The sequence below is a fragment of the Atractosteus spatula genome, chromosome 25, assembly GCF_055471065.1.
Source record: "Atractosteus spatula isolate fAtrSpa1 chromosome 25, fAtrSpa1.hap1, whole genome shotgun sequence".
Taxonomy (NCBI): domain Eukaryota; kingdom Metazoa; phylum Chordata; class Actinopteri; order Semionotiformes; family Lepisosteidae; genus Atractosteus; species Atractosteus spatula.
The window spans coordinates 9,391,618-9,409,671 of record NC_142730.1 but is presented as its reverse complement, the minus strand read 5'-3'; the positions used below and the strand labels follow the sequence as shown (position 1 = coordinate 9,409,671).

Below are 18,054 nucleotides of genomic sequence, written 5' to 3'. Positions count from 1 at the left end.
CTCAGTGGGATACAGTCAGCGGGGTCTGTGGGACACAGTCAGCGGGGTCTCTGTGGGATACAGTCAGCGGGGTCTCTGGGATACAGTCAGCAGGGTCTCTGTGGGATACAGTCAGCAGGGTCTCTGTGGGATACAGTCAGCGGGGTCTCTGGGGGATACAATCAGCGGGGTCTCAGTGGGATACAGTCAGCGGGGTCTCTGGGGGATACAGTCAGCGGGGTCTGTGAGATACAGTCAGCGGGGTCTCTGGGGGATACAGTCAGCGGGGTCTGTGGGATACAGTCAGCGGGGTCTCAGTGGGATACAGTCAGCGGGGTCTCTGGGGGATACAGTCAGCGGGGTCTCTGGGGGATACAGTCAGCGGGGTCTGTGAGATACAGTCAGCGGGGTCTCTGTGGGATACAGTCAGCGGGGTCTCAGTGGGATACAGTCAGCGGGGTCTCTGGGGGATACAGTCAGCGGGGTCTCTGGGGGATACAGTCAGCGGGGTCTGTGGGATACAGTCAGCAGGGTCTCTGTGGGATACAGTCAGCGGGGTTTCTGTGGGATACAGTCAGCGGGGTCTCTGTGGGATACAGTCAGCGGGGTCTCAGTGGGATACAGTCAGCGGGGTCTGTGGGATACAGTCAGTGGGGTCTGTGGGATACAGTCAGCAGGGTCTCTGTGGGATACAGTCAGTGGGGTCTCAGTGGGATACAGTCAGTGGGGTCTCTGTGGGATACAGTCAGTGGGGTCTCAGTGGGATACAGTCAGCGGGGTCTCTGTGGGATACAGTCAGTGGGGTCTCAGTGGGATACAGTCAGCGGGGTCTCTGTGGGATACAGTCAGCGGGGTCTCTGGGATACAGTCAGCGGGGTCTCTATGGGATACAGTCAGCGGGGTCTCTGTGGGATACAGTCAGTGGGGTCTCAGTGGGATACAGTCAGTGGGGTCTCTGTGGGATACAGTCAGCGGGGTCTGTGGGATACAGTCAGCGGGGTCTCTGTGGGATACAGTCAGCGGGGTCTCTGGGATACAGTCAGCGGGGTCTCTATGGGATACAGTCAGCGGGGTCTCTGTGGGATACAGTCAGCGGGGTCTCTGTGGGATACAGTCAGTGGGGTCTCTGTGGGATACAGTCAGCGGGGTCTCTGTGGGATACAGTCAGCGGGGTCTGTGGGATACAGTCAGTGGGGTCTGTGGGATACAGTCAGCAGGGTCTCTGTGGGATACAGTCAGTGGGGTCTCAGTGGGATACAGTCAGTGGGGTCTCTGTGGGATACAGTCAGTGGGGTCTCAGTGGGATACAGTCAGTGGGGTCTGTGGGATACAGTCAGCGGGGTCTCTGTGGGATACAGTCAGCGGGGTCTCTGTGGGATACAGTCAGCGGGGTCTCTATGGGATACAGTCAGCGGGGTCTCTGTGGGATACAGTCAGCGGGGTCTCTGGCGGATACAGTCAGCGGGGTCTGTGGGATACAGTCAGTGGGGTCTGTGGGATACAGTCAGTGAAGTCTCTGGGGGATACAGTCAGCGAGGTCTCTGGGGGATACAGTCAGCGAGGTCTGTGGGATACAGTCAGCGGGGTCTGTGGGATACAGTCAGCGAGGTCTGTGGGATACAGTCAGCGGGGTCTCAGTGGGATACAGTCAGCGGGGTCTCTGGGGGATACAGTCAGCGAGGTCTGTGAGATACAGTCAGCAGGGTCTGTGGGGGATACAGTCAGTGGGGTCTCTGTGGGATACAGTCAGCGGGGTCTGTGGGATACAGTCAGCGGGGTCTCTGTGGGATACACTCAGTGGGGTCTCTGGGGGATACAGTCAGCGGGGTCTGTGGGGGATACAGTCAGCGGGGTCTCTGGGGGATACAGTCAGCGGGGTCTGTGGGATACAGTCAGCGATGTCTGTGGGATACAGTCAGTGGGGTCTGTGGGATACAGTCAGCGGGGTCTCTGTGGGATACAGTCAGCGGGGTCTGTGGGATACAGTCAGCGGGGTCTCTGGGGGATACAGTCAGTGAAGTCTCTGGGGGATACAGTCAGCGGGGTCTGTGGGATACAGTCAGCGGGGTCTCTGTGAGATACAGTCAGCGGGGTCTCTGTGGGATACAGTCAGCGGGGTCTCTGTGGGATACAGTCAGCGGGGTCTCTGGGGGATACAGTCAGCGGGGTCTCAGTGGGATACAGTCAGCGGGGTCTCTGGGGGATACAGTCAGCGGGGTCTCTGTGGGATACAGTCAGCGGGGTCTGTGGGATACAGTCAGCGGGGTCTCAGTGGGATACAGTCAGCGGGGTCTCTGGGGGATACAGTCATCGGGGTCTCTGGGGGATACAGTCAGCGGGGTCTCTAGGGGATACAGTCAGCGGGGTCTGTGAGATACAGTCAGCGGGGTCTCTGTGGGATACAGTCAGCGGGGTCTCAGTGGGATACAGTCAGCGGGGTCTCTGGGGGATACAGTCAGCGGGGTCTGTGGGATACAGTCAGCAGGGTCTCTGTGGGATACAGTCAGCGGGGTCTCTGTGGGATACAGTCAGCGGGGTCTCAGTGGGATACAGTCAGCGGGGTCTGTGGGATACAGTCAGTGGGGTCTGTGGGATACAGTCAGCAGGGTCTCTGTGGGATACAGTCAGCGGGGTCTCTGTGGGATACAGTCAGCGGGGTCTCAGTGGGATACAGTCAGCGGGGTCTCTGTGGGATACAGTCAGTGGGGTCTCAGTGGGATACAGTCAGTGGGGTCTGTGGGATACAGTCAGCGGGGTCTCTGTGGGATACAGTCAGCGGGGTCTCTGGGATACAGTCAGCGGGGTCTCTGTGAGATACAGTCAGCGGGGTTAGTGGGATACAGTCAGCGGGGTCTCTGTGGGATACAGTCAGCGGGGTCTCAGTGGGATACAGTCAGCAGGGTCTCTGTGGGATACAGTCAGCGGGGTCTCTGGGGGATACAGTCAGCGGGGTCTCTGGGGGATACAGTCAGCGGGGTCTGTGAGATACAGTCAGCGGGGTCTCTGTGGGATACAGTCAGCGGGGTCTGTGGGATACAGTCAGCGGGGTCTCAGTGGGATACAGTCAGCGGGGTCTCTGGGGGATACAGTCAGCGGGGTCTCTGGGGGATACAGTCAGCGGGGTCTGTGAGATACAGTCAGCGGGGTCTCTGTGGGATACAGTCAGCGGGGACTCAGTGGGATACAGTCAGCGGGGTCTCTGGGGGATACAGTCAGCGGGGTCTGTGGGATACAGTCAGCAGGGTCTCTGTGGGATACAGTCAGCGGGGTCTCTGTGGGATACAGTCAGCGGGGTCTCAGTGGGATACAGTCAGTGGGGTCTCTGTGGGATACAGTCAGTGGGGTCTCAGTGGGATACAGTCAGTGGGGTCTCTGTGGGATACAGTCAGCGGGGTCTGTGGGATACAGTCAGCGGGGTCTCTGTGGGATACAGTCAGCGGGGTCTCAGTGGGATACAGTCAGCGGGGTCTGTGGGATACAGTCAGTGGGGTCTCTGTGGGATACAGTCAGTGGGGTCTCAGTGGGATACAGTCAGTGGGGTCTCTGTGGGATACAGTCAGTGGGGTCTCAGTGGGATACAGTCAGTGGGGTGTCAGTGGGATACAGTCAGTGGGGTCTCTGTGGGATACAGTCAGCGGGGTCTGTGGGATACAGTCAGCGGGGTCTCTGTGGGATACAGTCAGCGGGGTCTCTGGGATACAGTCAGCGGGGTCTCTATGGGATACAGTCAGCGGGGTCTCTGTGGGATACAGTCAGCGGGGTCTCAGTGGGATACAGTCAGCGGGGTCTCAGTGGGATACAGTCAGCGGGGTCTGTGAGATACAGTCAGCGGGGTCTCTGTGGGATACAGTCAGCGGGGTCTCAGTGGGATACAGTCAGCGGGGTCTCAGTGGGATACAGTCAGCGGGGTCTCTGTGGGATACAGTCAGCGGGGTCTCTGGGGGATACAGTCAGCGGGGTCTGTGGGATACAGTCAGCGGGGTCTCAGTGGGATACAGTCAGCGGGGTCTCTGGGGGATACAGTCAGCGGGGTCTGTGAGATACAGTCAGCGGGGTCTCTGGGGGATACAGTCAGCGGGGTCTCAGTGGGATACAGTCAGCAGGGTCTCTGTGGGATACAGTCAGCGGGGTCTCTGGGGGATACAGTCAGCGGGGTCTCTGGGGGATACAGTCAGCGGGGTCTGTGGGATACAGTCAGCAGGGTCTCTGTGGGATACAGTCAGCGGGGTCTCTGTGGGATACAGTCAGCGGGGTCTGTGAGATACAGTCAGCGGGGTCTCTGGGGGATACAGTCAGCGGGGTCTGTGAGATACAGTCAGCGGGGTCTCTGTGGGATACAGTCAGCGGGGTCTCAGTGGGATACCCCACAGTCAGCGGGGTCTGTGGGATACAGTCAGCGGGGTCTCAGTGGGATACAGTCAGCGGGGTCTCTGGGGGATACAGTCAGCGGGGTCTCTGGGGGATACAGTCAGCGGGGTCTGTGAGATACAGTCAGCGGGGTCTCTGGGGGATACAGTCAGCGGGGTCTCTGGGGGATACAGTCAGCGGGGTCTGTGGGATACAGTCAGCAGGGTCTCTGTGGGATACAGTCAGCGGGGTCTCTGTGGGATACAGTCAGCGGGGTCTCAGTGGGATACAGTCAGCGGGGTCTCAGTGGGATACAGTCAGCGGGGTCTGTGGGATACAGTCAGTGGGGTCTCAGTGGGATACAGTCAGTGGGGTCTCAGTGGGATACAGTCAGTGGGGTCTCAGTGGGATACAGTCAGCGGGGTCTCTGGGGGATACAGTCAGCGGGGTCTCTGGGGGATACAGTCAGCGGGGTCTGTGGGATACAGTCAGCAGGGTCTCTGTGGGATACAGTCAGCGGGGTCTCAGTGGGATACAGTCAGCGGGGTCTGTGGGATACAGTCAGTGGGGTCTGTGGGATACAGTCAGCAGGGTCTCTGTGGGATACAGTCAGTGGGGTCTCAGTGGGATACAGTCAGCGGGGTCTCTGTGGGATACAGTCAGTGGGGTCTCAGTGGGATACAGTCAGTGGGGTCTCAGTGGGATACAGTCAGTGAAGTCTCTGGGGGATACAGTCAGCGGGGTCTGTGGGATACAGTCAGCGGGGTCTCTGTGGGATACAGTCAGCGGGGTCTCTGGGGGATACAGTCAGCGGGGTCTCTGTGGGATACAGTCAGTGGGGTCTCTGTGGGATACAGTCAGCGGGGTCTCAGTGGGATACAGTCAGCGGGGTCTCTGGGGGATACAGTCAGCGGGGTCTCTGGGGGATACAGTCAGCGGGGTCTGTGAGATACAGTCAGCGGGGTCTCTGTGGGATACAGTCAGCGGGGTCTGTGGGATACAGTCAGCGGGGTCTCAGTGGGATACAGTCAGCGGGGTCTCTGGGGGATACAGTCAGCGGGGTCTCTGGGGGATACAGTCAGCGGGGTCTGTGAGATACAGTCAGCGGGGTCTCTGTGGGATACAGTTAGCGGGGTCTCAGTGGGATACAGTCAGCGGGGTCTCTGGGGGATACAGTCAGCGGGGTCTCTGGGGGATACAGTCAGCGGGGTCTCAGTGGGATACAGTCAGCGGGGTCTGTGGGATACAGTCAGTGGGGTCTGTGGGATACAGTCAGCAGGGTCTCTGTGGGATACAGTCAGTGGGGTCTCAGTGGGATACAGTCAGTGGGGTCTCAGTGGGATACAGTCAGTGGGGTCTCTGTGGGATACAGTCAGCGGGGTCTGTGGGATACAGTCAGCGGGGTCTCTGTGGGATACAGTCAGCGGGGTCTCTGGGATACAGTCAGCGGGGTCTCTATGGGATACAGTCAGCGGGGTCTCTGTGGGATACAGTCAGCGGGGTCTCTGTGGGATACAGTCAGCGGGGTCTGTGGGATACAGTCAGCGGGGTCTCAGTGGGATACAGTCAGCGGGGTCTGTGAGATACAGTCAGCGGGGTCTCTGTGGGATACAGTCAGCGGGGTCTCAGTGGGATACAGTCAGCGGGGTCTCAGTGGGATACAGTCAGCGGGGTCTCTGTGGGATACAGTCAGCGGGGTCTCTGGGATACAGTCAGCGGGGTCTCTGTGAGATACAGTCAGCGGGGTCTCTGTGAGATACAGTCAGCGGGGTCTCTGGGGGATACAGTCAGCGGGGTCTGTGGGATACAGTCAGCGGGGTCTCAGTGGGATACAGTCAGCGGGGTCTCAGTGGGATACAGTCAGCGGGGTCTCTGGGGGATACAGTCAGCGGGGTCTGTGAGATACAGTCAGCGGGGTCTCTGTGGGATACAGTCAGCGGGGTCTCAGTGGGATACAGTCAGCAGGGTCTCTGGGGGATACAGTCAGCGGGGTCTCTGGGGGATACAGTCAGCGGGGTCTCTGGGGGATACAGTCAGCGGGGTCTGTGAGATACAGTCAGCGGGGTCTCTGGGGGATACAGTCAGCGGGGTCTCTGGGGGATACAGTCAGCGGGGTCTGTGAGATACAGTCAGCGGGGTCTGTGAGATACAGTCAGCGGGGTCTCTGTGGGATACAGTCAGCGGGGTCTCAGTGGGATACAGTCAGCGGGGTCTCTGGGGGATACAGTCAGCGGGGTCTCTGGGGGATACAGTCAGCGGGGTCTGTGGGATACAGTCAGCAGGGTCTCTGTGGGATACAGTCAGCGGGGTCTCTGTGGGATACAGTCAGCGGGGTCTCAGTGGGATACAGTCAGCGGGGTCTGTGGGATACAGTCAGTGGGGTCTGTGGGATACAGTCAGCAGGGTCTCTGTGGGATACAGTCAGCGGGGTCTCAGTGGGATACAGTCAGTGGGGTCTCTGTGGGATACAGTCAGTGGGGTCTCAGTGGGATACAGTCAGCGGGGTCTCTGTGGGATACAGTCAGTGGGGTCTCAGTGGGATACAGTCAGTGGGGTCTCAGTGGGATACAGTCAGTGGGGTCTCTGTGGGATACAGTCAGCGGGGTCTGTGGGATACAGTCAGCGGGGTCTCTGTGGGATACAGTCAGCGGGGTCTCTGGGATACAGTCAGCGGGGTCTCTGTGGGATACAGTCAGCGGGGTCTCTGTGGGATACAGTCAGCGGGGTCTCAGTGGGATACAGTCAGTGGGGTCTCAGTGGGATACAGTCAGTGGGGTCTCTGTGGGATACAGTTAGTGGGGTCTCTGTGGGATACAGTCAGTGGGGTCTCAGTGGGATACAGTCAGTGGGGTCTCTGTTGGATACAGTCAGCGGGGTCTGTGGGATACAGTCAGCGGGGTCTGTGGGATACAGTCAGCGGGGTCTCTGTGGGATACAGTCAGCGGGGTCTCTGGGATACAGTCAGCGGGGTCTCTATGGGATACAGTCAGCGGGGTCTCTATGGGATACAGTCAGCGGGGTCTCTGTGGGATACAGTCAGCGGGGTCTCTGTGGGATACAGTCAGCGGGGTCTCTGGCGGATACAGTCAGCGGGGTCTGTGGGATACAGTCAGCGGGGTCTGTGGGATACAGTCAGTGGGGTCTGTGGGATACAGTCAGTGAAGTCTCTGGGGGATACATTCAGCGAGGTCTCTGGGGGATACAGTCAGCGGGGTCTGTGGGATACAGTCAGCGAGGTCTGTGGGATACAGTCATCGGGGTCTCAGTGGGATACACTCAGCGGGGTCTCTGGGGGATACAGTCAGCGAGGTCTGTGAGATACAGTCAGCAGGGTCTCTGGGGGATACAGTCAGCGGGGTCTCTGGGGGATACAGTCAGCGGGGTCTCTGGGGGATACAGCCAGCGGGGTCTCTGGGGGATACAGTCAGCGGGGTCTCTGTGGGATACAGTCAGTGGGGTCTCAGTGGGATACAGTCAGCGAGGTCTGTGAGATACAGTCAGTGGGGTCTGTGGGATACAGTCAGTGGGGTCTCTGTGGGATACGCACTGTTCTGGCAGCGAGTTCCCTGGTACCCAGGGCTGCAGATGCAGGTTCCGTTCTCAGGCAGACAGGTGGCGCTGTTCTCACAGGTGCAGGTGCCGGTGCAGTCTGGCCCCCAGCGGCCCTCCTCACAGGGCTTCTCACAGCGGGCTCCTGCGGAGGGGAGAGGGGAGTCCCGGTCACCCTCAAGAGCACGACTGCTCGCCGCACACTTAAAAACCTTTCCTCGTGTCCTCCTTTACTGTGCAAGATAGGCCAGTTCATTTGCTTCTCATGAAAGACAGTTTTCCTGTTGTTTTATTAAGCTTTAACCACAGTGAAAGTGGTCCCTTTGAGACAGTCTTAGGCTAAGCAACTCCAGGGATCTGAGCACATGAAACTCACAATGACAGCACTTCAGAGTGCAGGAGACCTGAAATAACTTGAGGATCTCCCCTTCACTACATCTAATACTAATCCTTGCTCTTATATACTGTAACACTTTTCTGGACAAAACAGTGTTCCCCTCCACCACCACCAGTGTGTATCCCCCACCTGGATGATGCACCAGTCTGCCCCCCACACACCAGCTCTCAGTGGGGAGGAGAGCAGAGTGATGAAGCCAGTTCAGAGAGGGGGGTTATTAGGAGGCCATGATTGGTAAAGGCCAGAGGGAAATTTGGCCAGGACACCCCTACTCTTTTCGAGAAACACTCTTGGACCTCAGTTTTACATCTTATCCAAAAAATGGTACATTTTTTACACCCCCATCACTATACTGGGGCTTTAGGACCCACACAGACTACAGGGTGAGCGCCCCCTACTGGCCCCACTAACACCTCTTCCAGCAGCAGCCTCAGCTTTCCCAGGAGTCTCCCATCCAGGGACTGGCCAGGCTCACAGCTGCAAAACTCCAGTGACCTGCCAGCTGTCATTTGCAGGGTGATAGAGCTTCTACACTCTTCCCTGACTACTTCTCTATCCCACCTGCCACCAACACTGTGCCTGCCCTTTAATACTCCATCACACCATCAATTACTGTCACGAGTGAACGTGAACTCAGTTACCCAACACTCAGTGAATCAATATACAAGAGACAGAGGCCTTTGGCGACATCTAGTGGCAGGTCAGCTGTTATTACAGCCAGTGTTAAAAACACAGGCCTGCCACACACTCTCACTGGCTGTTCCAGGAGTTCCTGCAGTCCCCTGTGCCAGACTGCAGCTTCCGCGGCAAGAGGGTTTAGCCGCACTAAACCCCAGGCCCACTGACTGCGCCCAGCAAGCGGGTCCCTGCGCGAGGCGGGCGCACTCACCCGTCCACGCCGGGCGGCAGCGGCAGCGCCCGTCCCGGTGGTCACAGCCCTCGGCGTGCAGGCAGTCGCAGCGCAGTCCGCAGCCCGGCCCGTAGGAGGACTCCTGCAGGACAGCACAGCCTCACACTCCAGCCGCACTCCGCTCTCTCCGGAGGCCCCTACCAGGGCCAACTGGGCGACTGCCTGGGGCCCCGAGGCCCCCAGGGGGACCCCCTCAACGTGCTGCACAGCCCATCTTTAGCCAGCACGTTCCACTGTGAGCCGAAAACTGCCCCTGGTGGCACTTTCTGTTGCTAGGCAGCTTAAATTTGTTAGTTATGAATACTATTTATTCTGATTCTGATTATAATCACTCATGCACTTGTATTTCATTCGACTCTGGGCTTGAGCCGGTCAGATCCATGTAACTAGCAAACGTTAGGCAAGCCACATCTCCAAGCTAAGCCATAGAGACTACCTGAGGAGTTTTACTAGAAGTTGGTTAAGCAAAGACGGTTAATGGAAGTTTTCTGGTACATATAATTCATTAACTTCTAAACAGTGCTCTAAATAGTCAAATAAGTTTTGGGTGGGGGCTGATGATAGTAGTTCATGCAAGATCTTTCCTAGGACTACTGTAAATACAAGCCGCTGTAACAAACACCTTCAAAGTTTAAGCCTTTAACCTGGGCAGTTGCTGCAGCAGACGTGTCAGGGATTTCTCTGTTAAAAGCATTTATACCTTTACCTGCCATAGCAGTTTAGGCTGTAGGTGATGTCATTTCTAAACGTACGTGCTTTTAATTTGTGCGTAACACACCTCAGGAACATATGCCACTAGCTCGACACTTTCTGGTGTCGCTTTGGCAACGTCCCATCAAGAGGATCCTTGGAACGTTGGCACATCCTCATATTCGGAAGCCTTAATCCCTCACAGCAGCGCAGGACTCTTTTAACAGGTGGGAAACATATTGATGATGAGGGCAACAGTAAGCTACTTCCACTGGGGGTGAGAATCTGATCCCGTAGAAGCTGGATCCACTCCAGGTTTTCCCAGGGGCAGGCTCTTCTCTGTGCAGTACCACGGATACAGATAATCCCAAACACAGTACATTCCTGTTAACTTACACGTCTTCCTTTCGTAAAGAAAAGAGAATCAGCACCAAATCTCTAGCTGTGGGGATTTAAAGACTCGAACCTGCAGCTCTGGAAAACCGCAGGGAAACTGTGATCCCAGGGGAGTAAATGGTATTTTATTCCATCGCTCTGCCTTGCCTCTGAGCCTAGCGCAATGGTTTCTACCGAGCCGCACTCGGGCTCTGCAAGGTCTCTCACCGGACAGGGCTGGTCACAGAGCGCCCCCTGCCAGCCCGCGGTGCAGGTGCAGGAGCCGTCCAGGTGGCTGCAGGCCGCCCCGTTGGCGCAAAGGCAGGTACCGTTGCAGGCGGGGCCCCAGGTCCCCCTGGAGCAGGGGATGGAGCAGTCGAAACCCAGCCAGCCTGCAAACACAAATCCCAGGTCACATTCCTAAACTTGCCCCTGCTGGGGAGGAATAAAGTAGTTTGAATTAAACTGAATTGAATTGCAGTGGGACTTTCTTACACCTCGCCACAGATACCGCCCCCGAATGGGAAGCGCCTCTCTACAACATCAGCGCCCCATAGAACATTTTGGGGCGTCAGACAGGACACCATACTGCTCGGTCTTCACTCTGTCCCTGCCAGCGTCACTGATCTCTTACTGGGCCTGCTGGTCACACAGTGTACTGGATAAGTGATTTACAGTCAATGGAAAACAAGAGGGAGAGCAGATGCAATACTAATTAAAAGACGAAGATAAGTTGGCAGTTAATCAATCGAGGGACGCGAGGGTGGTCTGGCGCAGGCAACCGTCTCACAGTCAAAAGAAGGAAGGGCATCATTTCATTTCTCATCGGCTTGGATACGCTTAAATCTAAACAAACCTTCATTTATGGATAGATCTCCATTTCTGACCAAACTGTTATTTCCAACGGCATTCTGAAGAATACCTATTATAACAAGAAATCTGGGATTCGAACCCAGAACCCTCAGGTCAAAGGTCCAGAGCTCCAGCCGCTGTGCCACACTGCTGCCTCTTGGGCTGTTTGGGACCTCAGACCAGGGGTGACAACTGCTGGCCCTGGAACCAGTGTTCATTCCAATTGAGCTCCTAACATCCCAAATCAGGTCATTGACAGCTTGACTGGACCAGTGCGCTATCGTCACCTGACACTTCAAGTGCTGCTGCTTTAAGGAGACCCAGGAAACCTGCAGACACACTGGATCACTAGGAGCAGGACTGGACACCCATGTCTGTCTTATCAGCGTTCCTTACAGCTGCGATCCAACTATCTCAGCAAACAGCTTGCAAATAAAAAATGGATGAAAGAGAAACATTTTCATGGCTTTTCAGGGAGCAATCAAGTCTAATTTCCTGCTTCCTTTTTTCCCCCTACTATAGAAGCATCTGCTCCTGAGCGCTAAAAATGGGGGCATGGCAGGACTGTCCCGAACAGTTCTTTCCGGGCCCTATGCAGACGACATGATCCGGAATTGTGAGGAAACACTGGGGAAAAAGCCATGCAGGAGAGGGTATGGAGACAGGGGGGCGTGTCCAAGGGGTGCAGGTGTCCAGGGGTAATAATAATAATAATAATAATAATAATAATAATTGCTTACACTTATATAGCGCTTTTCTGGACACTCCACTACAAGCACTTTACAGGTCATGGGGATCCCCTCCACCACCACCAGTGTGCAGCCCCACCTGGATGATGCTCCAGTCCGCTCCCCACACACCAGCTCTCAGTGGGGAGGAGAGCAGAGTGATGAAGCCAGTTCAGAGATGGGGGTTATTAGGAGGCCATGATTGGTAAGGGCCAATGGGAAATTTGGCCAGGACACCAGGGTTACACCCCTACTCGTTTCGAGAAAAGGGGTAGTGATTCCAGGGCGAACAATCCATGTAAAAGTCCAAACGGGTAATCCAAGACAGAAGCGAGAGTCCATAGCCAGGCAATCCCTCCGGGGGTTAAAACACGGGAACCGGGTCAGAACCGGCGGGGAGGATCAGGAACAGAAGGTTAAAAGCCTCGAATGACGTCTGCGTCTGGCTTTTAAGGAGGAACTGAAGAGGGGCTGGAATAAGGAACAGGAGCGGGTAATGGGGCAGAACAAGGAAGGGCTGGAGCGCCCTTAAGAGGAGGAGTAGCGATCGTGACAAGGACTGCCGACTTTGTGACACACACACACACATCTGCACCTCTCCCAGACCTGAAGAAAGCAGCTGCTGCACCCAAACGCATCAGGTGGATTCGGTTCCACATTTGCTAGACCATCACGGAGCTCCTGAGAGGCGACCTGTTCCAGAAGTTCATTAACTCACTTTTTTTTCTTGGTGTCAAAGGAAAATATGTGAGAGATGGAACTATAACATCGGCATTAGCAGACATCTGCATCCGTTTAGCGCTGTGCTCTCCCAAGAACATTTTTTCCGCGGGCGATCTCGGAACGGATACGCTCCTGGCTTTTCCTTCAGGGAGGCTCCTTCAAGAGCGTGTTTATGACGTGGTTTCAAAATCAAGGCTGCTGACTTATTAGGAGGGGAAGGAACTCCAGAAGCCTGCAGGATTGTTCTCCAGCATTGTTTCGCTAACTGGCACCCTAGCTTCTCCTGCTCTGGCATAATTACTGTCTAAGCTCATTATCAGTTTGCTGAGTCCACAATTCAGGTGAAAGGAAGCTCAGAATTATTGTATCCAGCAGATGCCTTTATCCAAGATGTCTTACAGCATGTAAAAGTGTTCATTGTGCTTTAAGAACAGTTCACGGTAAAACAGTTTCCTAGTTACAGTTAAGAAGATGATTGGTTGTTCTTTCGACAGTCCCTTTGAAAAGAAGGTATATGACACATGATCAACAACAATAACAATGGATGGAAAGCGAGGTAAACACGCAAAGTGGAAAAGCAGCAGCCAAAATCGTGGCTTAAGGATTCAGTGTAAGAGCGTGACTATGCTTTTGCAGGAGGAACCAGGCCTGACAGGGCACCAGGTGTTAGGCAACCCTAATGAGGAGATATGGATCCGGTGCAGACGCAGGGGTAGGCAGAAGACATGGCAGGCGTACAATCCAATGCATGAGATGAGGTCGTGGTCCGAAGGGAAAGGTGGCTCAGTATCCAGGAAGTCCGATAGAAGCAAACAATCCGAAACAAGAGGCGAGGTCGTGGCCGAAAGGAGTAAGGTAGGTCAAAATCCGGGTAGTACTCTGGTGGCAAACCATCTGAGACGAGAGGCGAGGTCCGAAGTCAAAAGGCAAAAGGGAAGTCCAGAATCCAAGGTCATACGAGGAACAGTAATCGCCAGGTCGAGCTCTCAGGGAGTAGACTCAATACCGAGCAGCGTGAAGCGGGTTTGAATGGCTTAAATACTGCAGCCAGCCGCACGGTAGGGCGTCTGGTGCTGAGTTAACATGTGCAGCGGCGTTTGTAAGTATCGCCCCACTGCTGGCACTGGTTAGCTCTCTTGGGGGCTGGTCTGGGCAGGTTGGTGGTTGTGACACCAGGGTTGGCAGGACACCAGAGCCCACAGTCCGGTGTCATGGGTGCAGCGAGAGAACATGGGCACTGAAGAGGAGAAGAGGAGCAGAGAGGCAGCGGGTCCTGATGTCTGCAGCTGGCTGTGTGGATGAGGAGCAGGATCAGACAGAGAGGCACGAGCCAGGGGGAACCGGCACCCAGCAGCAGGTGGGAGTGGACGAGAAGCAGAGTCAGGACAGATGAGGGACTGTAAGAAGGAAGAGGACAGAGCCAAGAGAGGTGGAAAGAGCAGGGGGAAGGAAGAAGAGTCTCAAACTGGAGTCCCAGCACAGAGGAGCTGTGTGAAGGACGATGGGCCAGGTTTCTCACCCTCCTTGCAGAAGCAGGTGCCATCGATGGGGGAGCAGGCCACTGCGTTCACGCAGGTGCAGCGAGAGGAGCAGTTCTTCCCAAAGGATCCTGGGAGGCAGTGGCTGGAGCAGTGGTCTCCCTGTGGCCAGCAGGGGGAGGCAAAGATACACACAAGACATCCAATTACTGCCAGCGCACTAGACATGACGAAATGTTATGCTATGAGACAATGTTATCTAGTTCATGTTTCCTGACATCCCCAAAAACACACACAAGCATGCAAGTGTGCTGTTTAAAGAAATGCAATTTATCTTGGCTGCAGTAGAAGAGTCAGTAATAATAAACTCATAATCTCCAAGCAGCAGTAAAGTGTCACTTCCATGACCCAGTTCCTAGTTGGCTGTTTCTTACATTAGCTTCAGGGACGATTCTGAGGCTAGGTGGTCCAGCGGTTAAATTAAATTAAGTGTTGGTCACTAGGTCCAAAGCTACAGTACAAGCGCTGGACCTGACATTCTGAGAGACCATTTGGGTCCCATTCCTGGGGTCAGTGAGCCCTACATTTTGTTGCCACAGCTCATTTCCTTATCTCTCTGCAGCCTGCCCTGGATACACATATTAGCTGTGTGCCAGAAGTTAAAGGAATTTGTGAAACAGAAGATGCTCACAGGCTACGCTGCCTGGGTCCCCTCCCCCACGCCCACAGGGACTCACCCTGTACCCGGGGGCGCAGTGGCACTGCCCATTCTCGCTGTTGCAGGTGCCCCCGTTCAGGCATAAGCAGGTCTCCTGGCAACCGCTGCCGTAGTAACCCTGCGGACAGGTCTCGTTACAGAACAGCCCCGCCCAGCCCGGCTGGCACGTGCACTCGCCCTTCATGGGGTGGCAGCTGGGTACACACAAACACAGAGGGGTCTCCGTCATACGGGCCGCGTCTCCCCCCTGCCCCCGGCTCTCCCTCGTACCCCAACCCTTCCCTCTGCTCCTGGCCCTCCCCCGTACCCCAACCCTCCTCCCTGCCCCTGGCCCTCCCCTGTACCCCAACCCTCCTTCCTGCTCCCGGCCCTCCACTCTGCCCCCGGCTCTCCACTCTGCCCCAGGCCCTCTCCCCTCTCCCACCTGCCCTCTCCCCTCTGCCCCCGGTCCTCTCCACTCTGCCCCTGGCCCTCTCCCCTCTCCCACCTGCCCTCTCCCCTCTGCCCCCGGTCCTCTCCACTCTGCCCCTGGCCCTCTCCCCTCTCCCACCTGCCCTCTCCCCTCTGCCCCCGGCCCTCGTTATTGTGTAAAGAACTTGCAAAAATGGAGCTCAGATTTGTTTTGTTTTGTTTTTTTCGTATCACACCAGGGTAGATAAGCGTCACTCCAGCATTGCCTGTGCTCTTGCAGATGTGACAGATCCTGGACTGAGTATTTCCAGAGTTACTGCAGCTCTGCGTGTCCCGCCTGCTGTGGAGTGGAAAAGCCACGGGCCTGAGCTACAGGGCACGAGCGGTCAAGCTCCTCTCGAGACCGGCAGGGAGACGCACGCCGCTGACCTGAGAGTGTGCTGTTCGTCACAGATGCAGGGGTGCTGGCAGTGCACCCCGTATTTTTCGGGCGGGCACATCCTGTCCTTGCAGAGCGGCCCGCTGAACCCCGGCTCACACAGGCAGGCCCCGTTGATGTGGAAACAGCTCGCCCCGTTGGCACAGTCGCAGCGCCCGCTGCAGTCCTGGCCGTAGCGGCCCACCGGGCACTCCTCACGGCACCTGGGGGCGGAGGGAGGCAGAGACGGCTCTTCTGAACATCTCAGATCAGTCAGCTTTACAGGCGGGACTATTGCACGTTGCAAGAGAGTCAATGGTCAACAATTAGAGAAGAACTAGCCAGCCTGGTCCAGTCCCGTACCTTCAATTTTAATTAAAATCAAGCAGTCCTGCAGCTCCTAAGGAATCGAGTTGGAAAAACCAGATTTACCAGATAAAGTTGTTTAAAGTTTGGTTTTAGCAGCTCTTAAACATAAACAGGACCTGATCTGAGGTGTATCCGCAGCTGTGCAGTAGGTTCTACCAGGGCTGTACCTGGGTAAAAATCTCACTTCATCTCACATCACAGCACTACGCACACTGATGTAAATATGTCACTGCAGGGACAGGACTCACTGTGTACTGTACTGCTACACTCGTGCTAGAGCAATCAATCATCCACCAAGCCTTTACACACAGTTTTTCAGCAAACGGTGACTCCTGCGATTGTCAGGCCCCTGCAGGTTTGCGATGCCTCTGAGAGATGCAATGCTCCAGCAATCAGTTTTAGCTCTCCAGGGGGGCGTTGCGGAGCCCACAGAGAGCTCCAAGGTGAATGGGCCGTACAGGTGGGCCTGTCAGAAGAGTTTGAGGACTGTGTGGGAGCAGTCGATACAGAGCTGAGTCCTAATTAATTGCATTTACAGTAGTGCATCCCAAAGCACTTTAAATACAGGAGGGGCCCCCTTCATACCCCACTGAAGTGCAGCTCCACATGGGTGACACTGCATGACACATCGGGTGGAGGAGTGAGAGGCTTTCACTGACTGAATTAAGGAGCATTTTCCTGGGAGGCTAGATTGTGCAACACTGGAATCTTGCCAGGACTCTGGGGTTAAAATGGGATCTATAATGAGCAAGCACACAGGAAGTCAGATTAACATGTCATCCATAGGACGGCACCTCTTATACCACAGTGCCTCCTACTAACTAACAAACATCACTTACAGCAAAACAGTTAGCCTTTCCAGTTTGGACGGGTTCATGAAATGCAGTTTCGGGTTTTTTTGTGCCATTACTTTGTCAGTTCAGCTGAGTGGCCAATTTAGATATGCTAAACTGAGCAAGCCTGAGCTGGACTTTAGCGAGGCCACCAGGTGGGACACTAGCTTGTTTTTTCTGGATCAGATGGAAGATCGCCACCTACACGTCCAACATCACACACTGCAGCACCCTGATTGGAGGGTTCTCCCTTGCCAGCACCGACGAGAAACCCCGAACCTTTCCTAACAGGGCTCCAAGGTGAGGGCAGAGGCTGATGTGTTCAAATGGAACAGAATGGGATGGCTCCTTCCATGAAGGAGGAGGGGGCAGCATGCGGGGGGCTGGCCGAGCTCGCTGACCTGTCCCCAGTGAAGCCTTCGAGGCACTGGCACTCTCCAGTCTCAGGGTCACAGCCCCTGCTGTTGTGGCACAGGCAGTCCTGGGAGCAGTTCAGGCCAAACTTCCCCTCCGGACAGCGCTCAGTGCACACCGCTCCCTGGACAGAGAGAGAGAGGAGGACAAGGACAGAGAGGACAGAGAGGAGGGAGAGAGAGGCAGGAGAGGAGAGAGTAGAGAGGAGAGAAGAAGGAGAGAGGAGGACAAGGACGGAGAGGAGGGAGGAGAGAGAGGAGAGAGAGGAGGGAGAGGAGGGAGAGAGAGGAGAGAGTAGAGAGGCAGGAGAGGAGAGAAGAACGGGAGAGAGGAGGGAGAGACAGGAGAGGAGAAAGTGGAGAGGCAGAAAAGGAGGGAGAGGAGAGAGAGGAGAGAATAAGGAGGTAGAGGAGGGAGAGGAGAGAGAGGAGCAAATAGAGAGGCACGAAAGGAGAGAGAGGAGAGAAAGAAGGGGGAGAGAAAGAAGGGAGAGGAGAAAGAGAAGGTAGTGGAGAGAGATGAGAGAGGAGTAATTGGGAGGAGAGAAGTAACAATGAAGAGGAGGGAGAAGAGAAAAGGGAGGGAGAATGAAAGGCAGGTGAGGAAGGGGCTGTTGCAGGTCAAACTTGAAAGACACGCTTGCATTTCACTAATTACACTGGTGAAGGAAACACACGACCTCACTCTCTCCACGGGGAACCTACCATCCAGCCAGGCGGACAGGCGCAGTTGCCCACACCCTGGCAGTGCCCCCCGTTCTGGCAGGGGCATCGTCTGGGGCATCTGTACGGCAGGCACAGGGTCTCGCAGCTGTGGGCGGGGCAGAGACATCGCGTGAGCTCCTGGCTGTCTGCCTGGACAGT

General features: G+C 55.7%; 1 protein-coding gene across 1 annotated transcript in view; it reads right to left on the bottom strand.

Annotated features, from left to right (window-relative positions):
* Positions 1 to 18,054, bottom strand: part of pear1 (platelet endothelial aggregation receptor 1) — a 70,479-nt gene that overhangs the window by 13,970 nt on the left and 38,455 nt on the right. Inside the window, exons 7-14 of the mRNA XM_088905860.1 lie at positions 17,896 to 18,001; positions 17,179 to 17,315; positions 15,587 to 15,799; positions 14,766 to 14,940; positions 14,070 to 14,190; positions 10,476 to 10,639; positions 9,162 to 9,264; positions 7,874 to 8,020 (exon numbers count right to left, since the gene is read on the bottom strand). Of these exons, the coding sequence (XP_088761986.1) occupies positions 7,874 to 8,020; positions 9,162 to 9,264; positions 10,476 to 10,639; positions 14,070 to 14,190; positions 14,766 to 14,940; positions 15,587 to 15,799; positions 17,179 to 17,315; positions 17,896 to 18,001 (1,166 nt within the window). The remainder of the gene's footprint in view (positions 1 to 7,873; positions 8,021 to 9,161; positions 9,265 to 10,475; positions 10,640 to 14,069; positions 14,191 to 14,765; positions 14,941 to 15,586; positions 15,800 to 17,178; positions 17,316 to 17,895; positions 18,002 to 18,054) is intronic.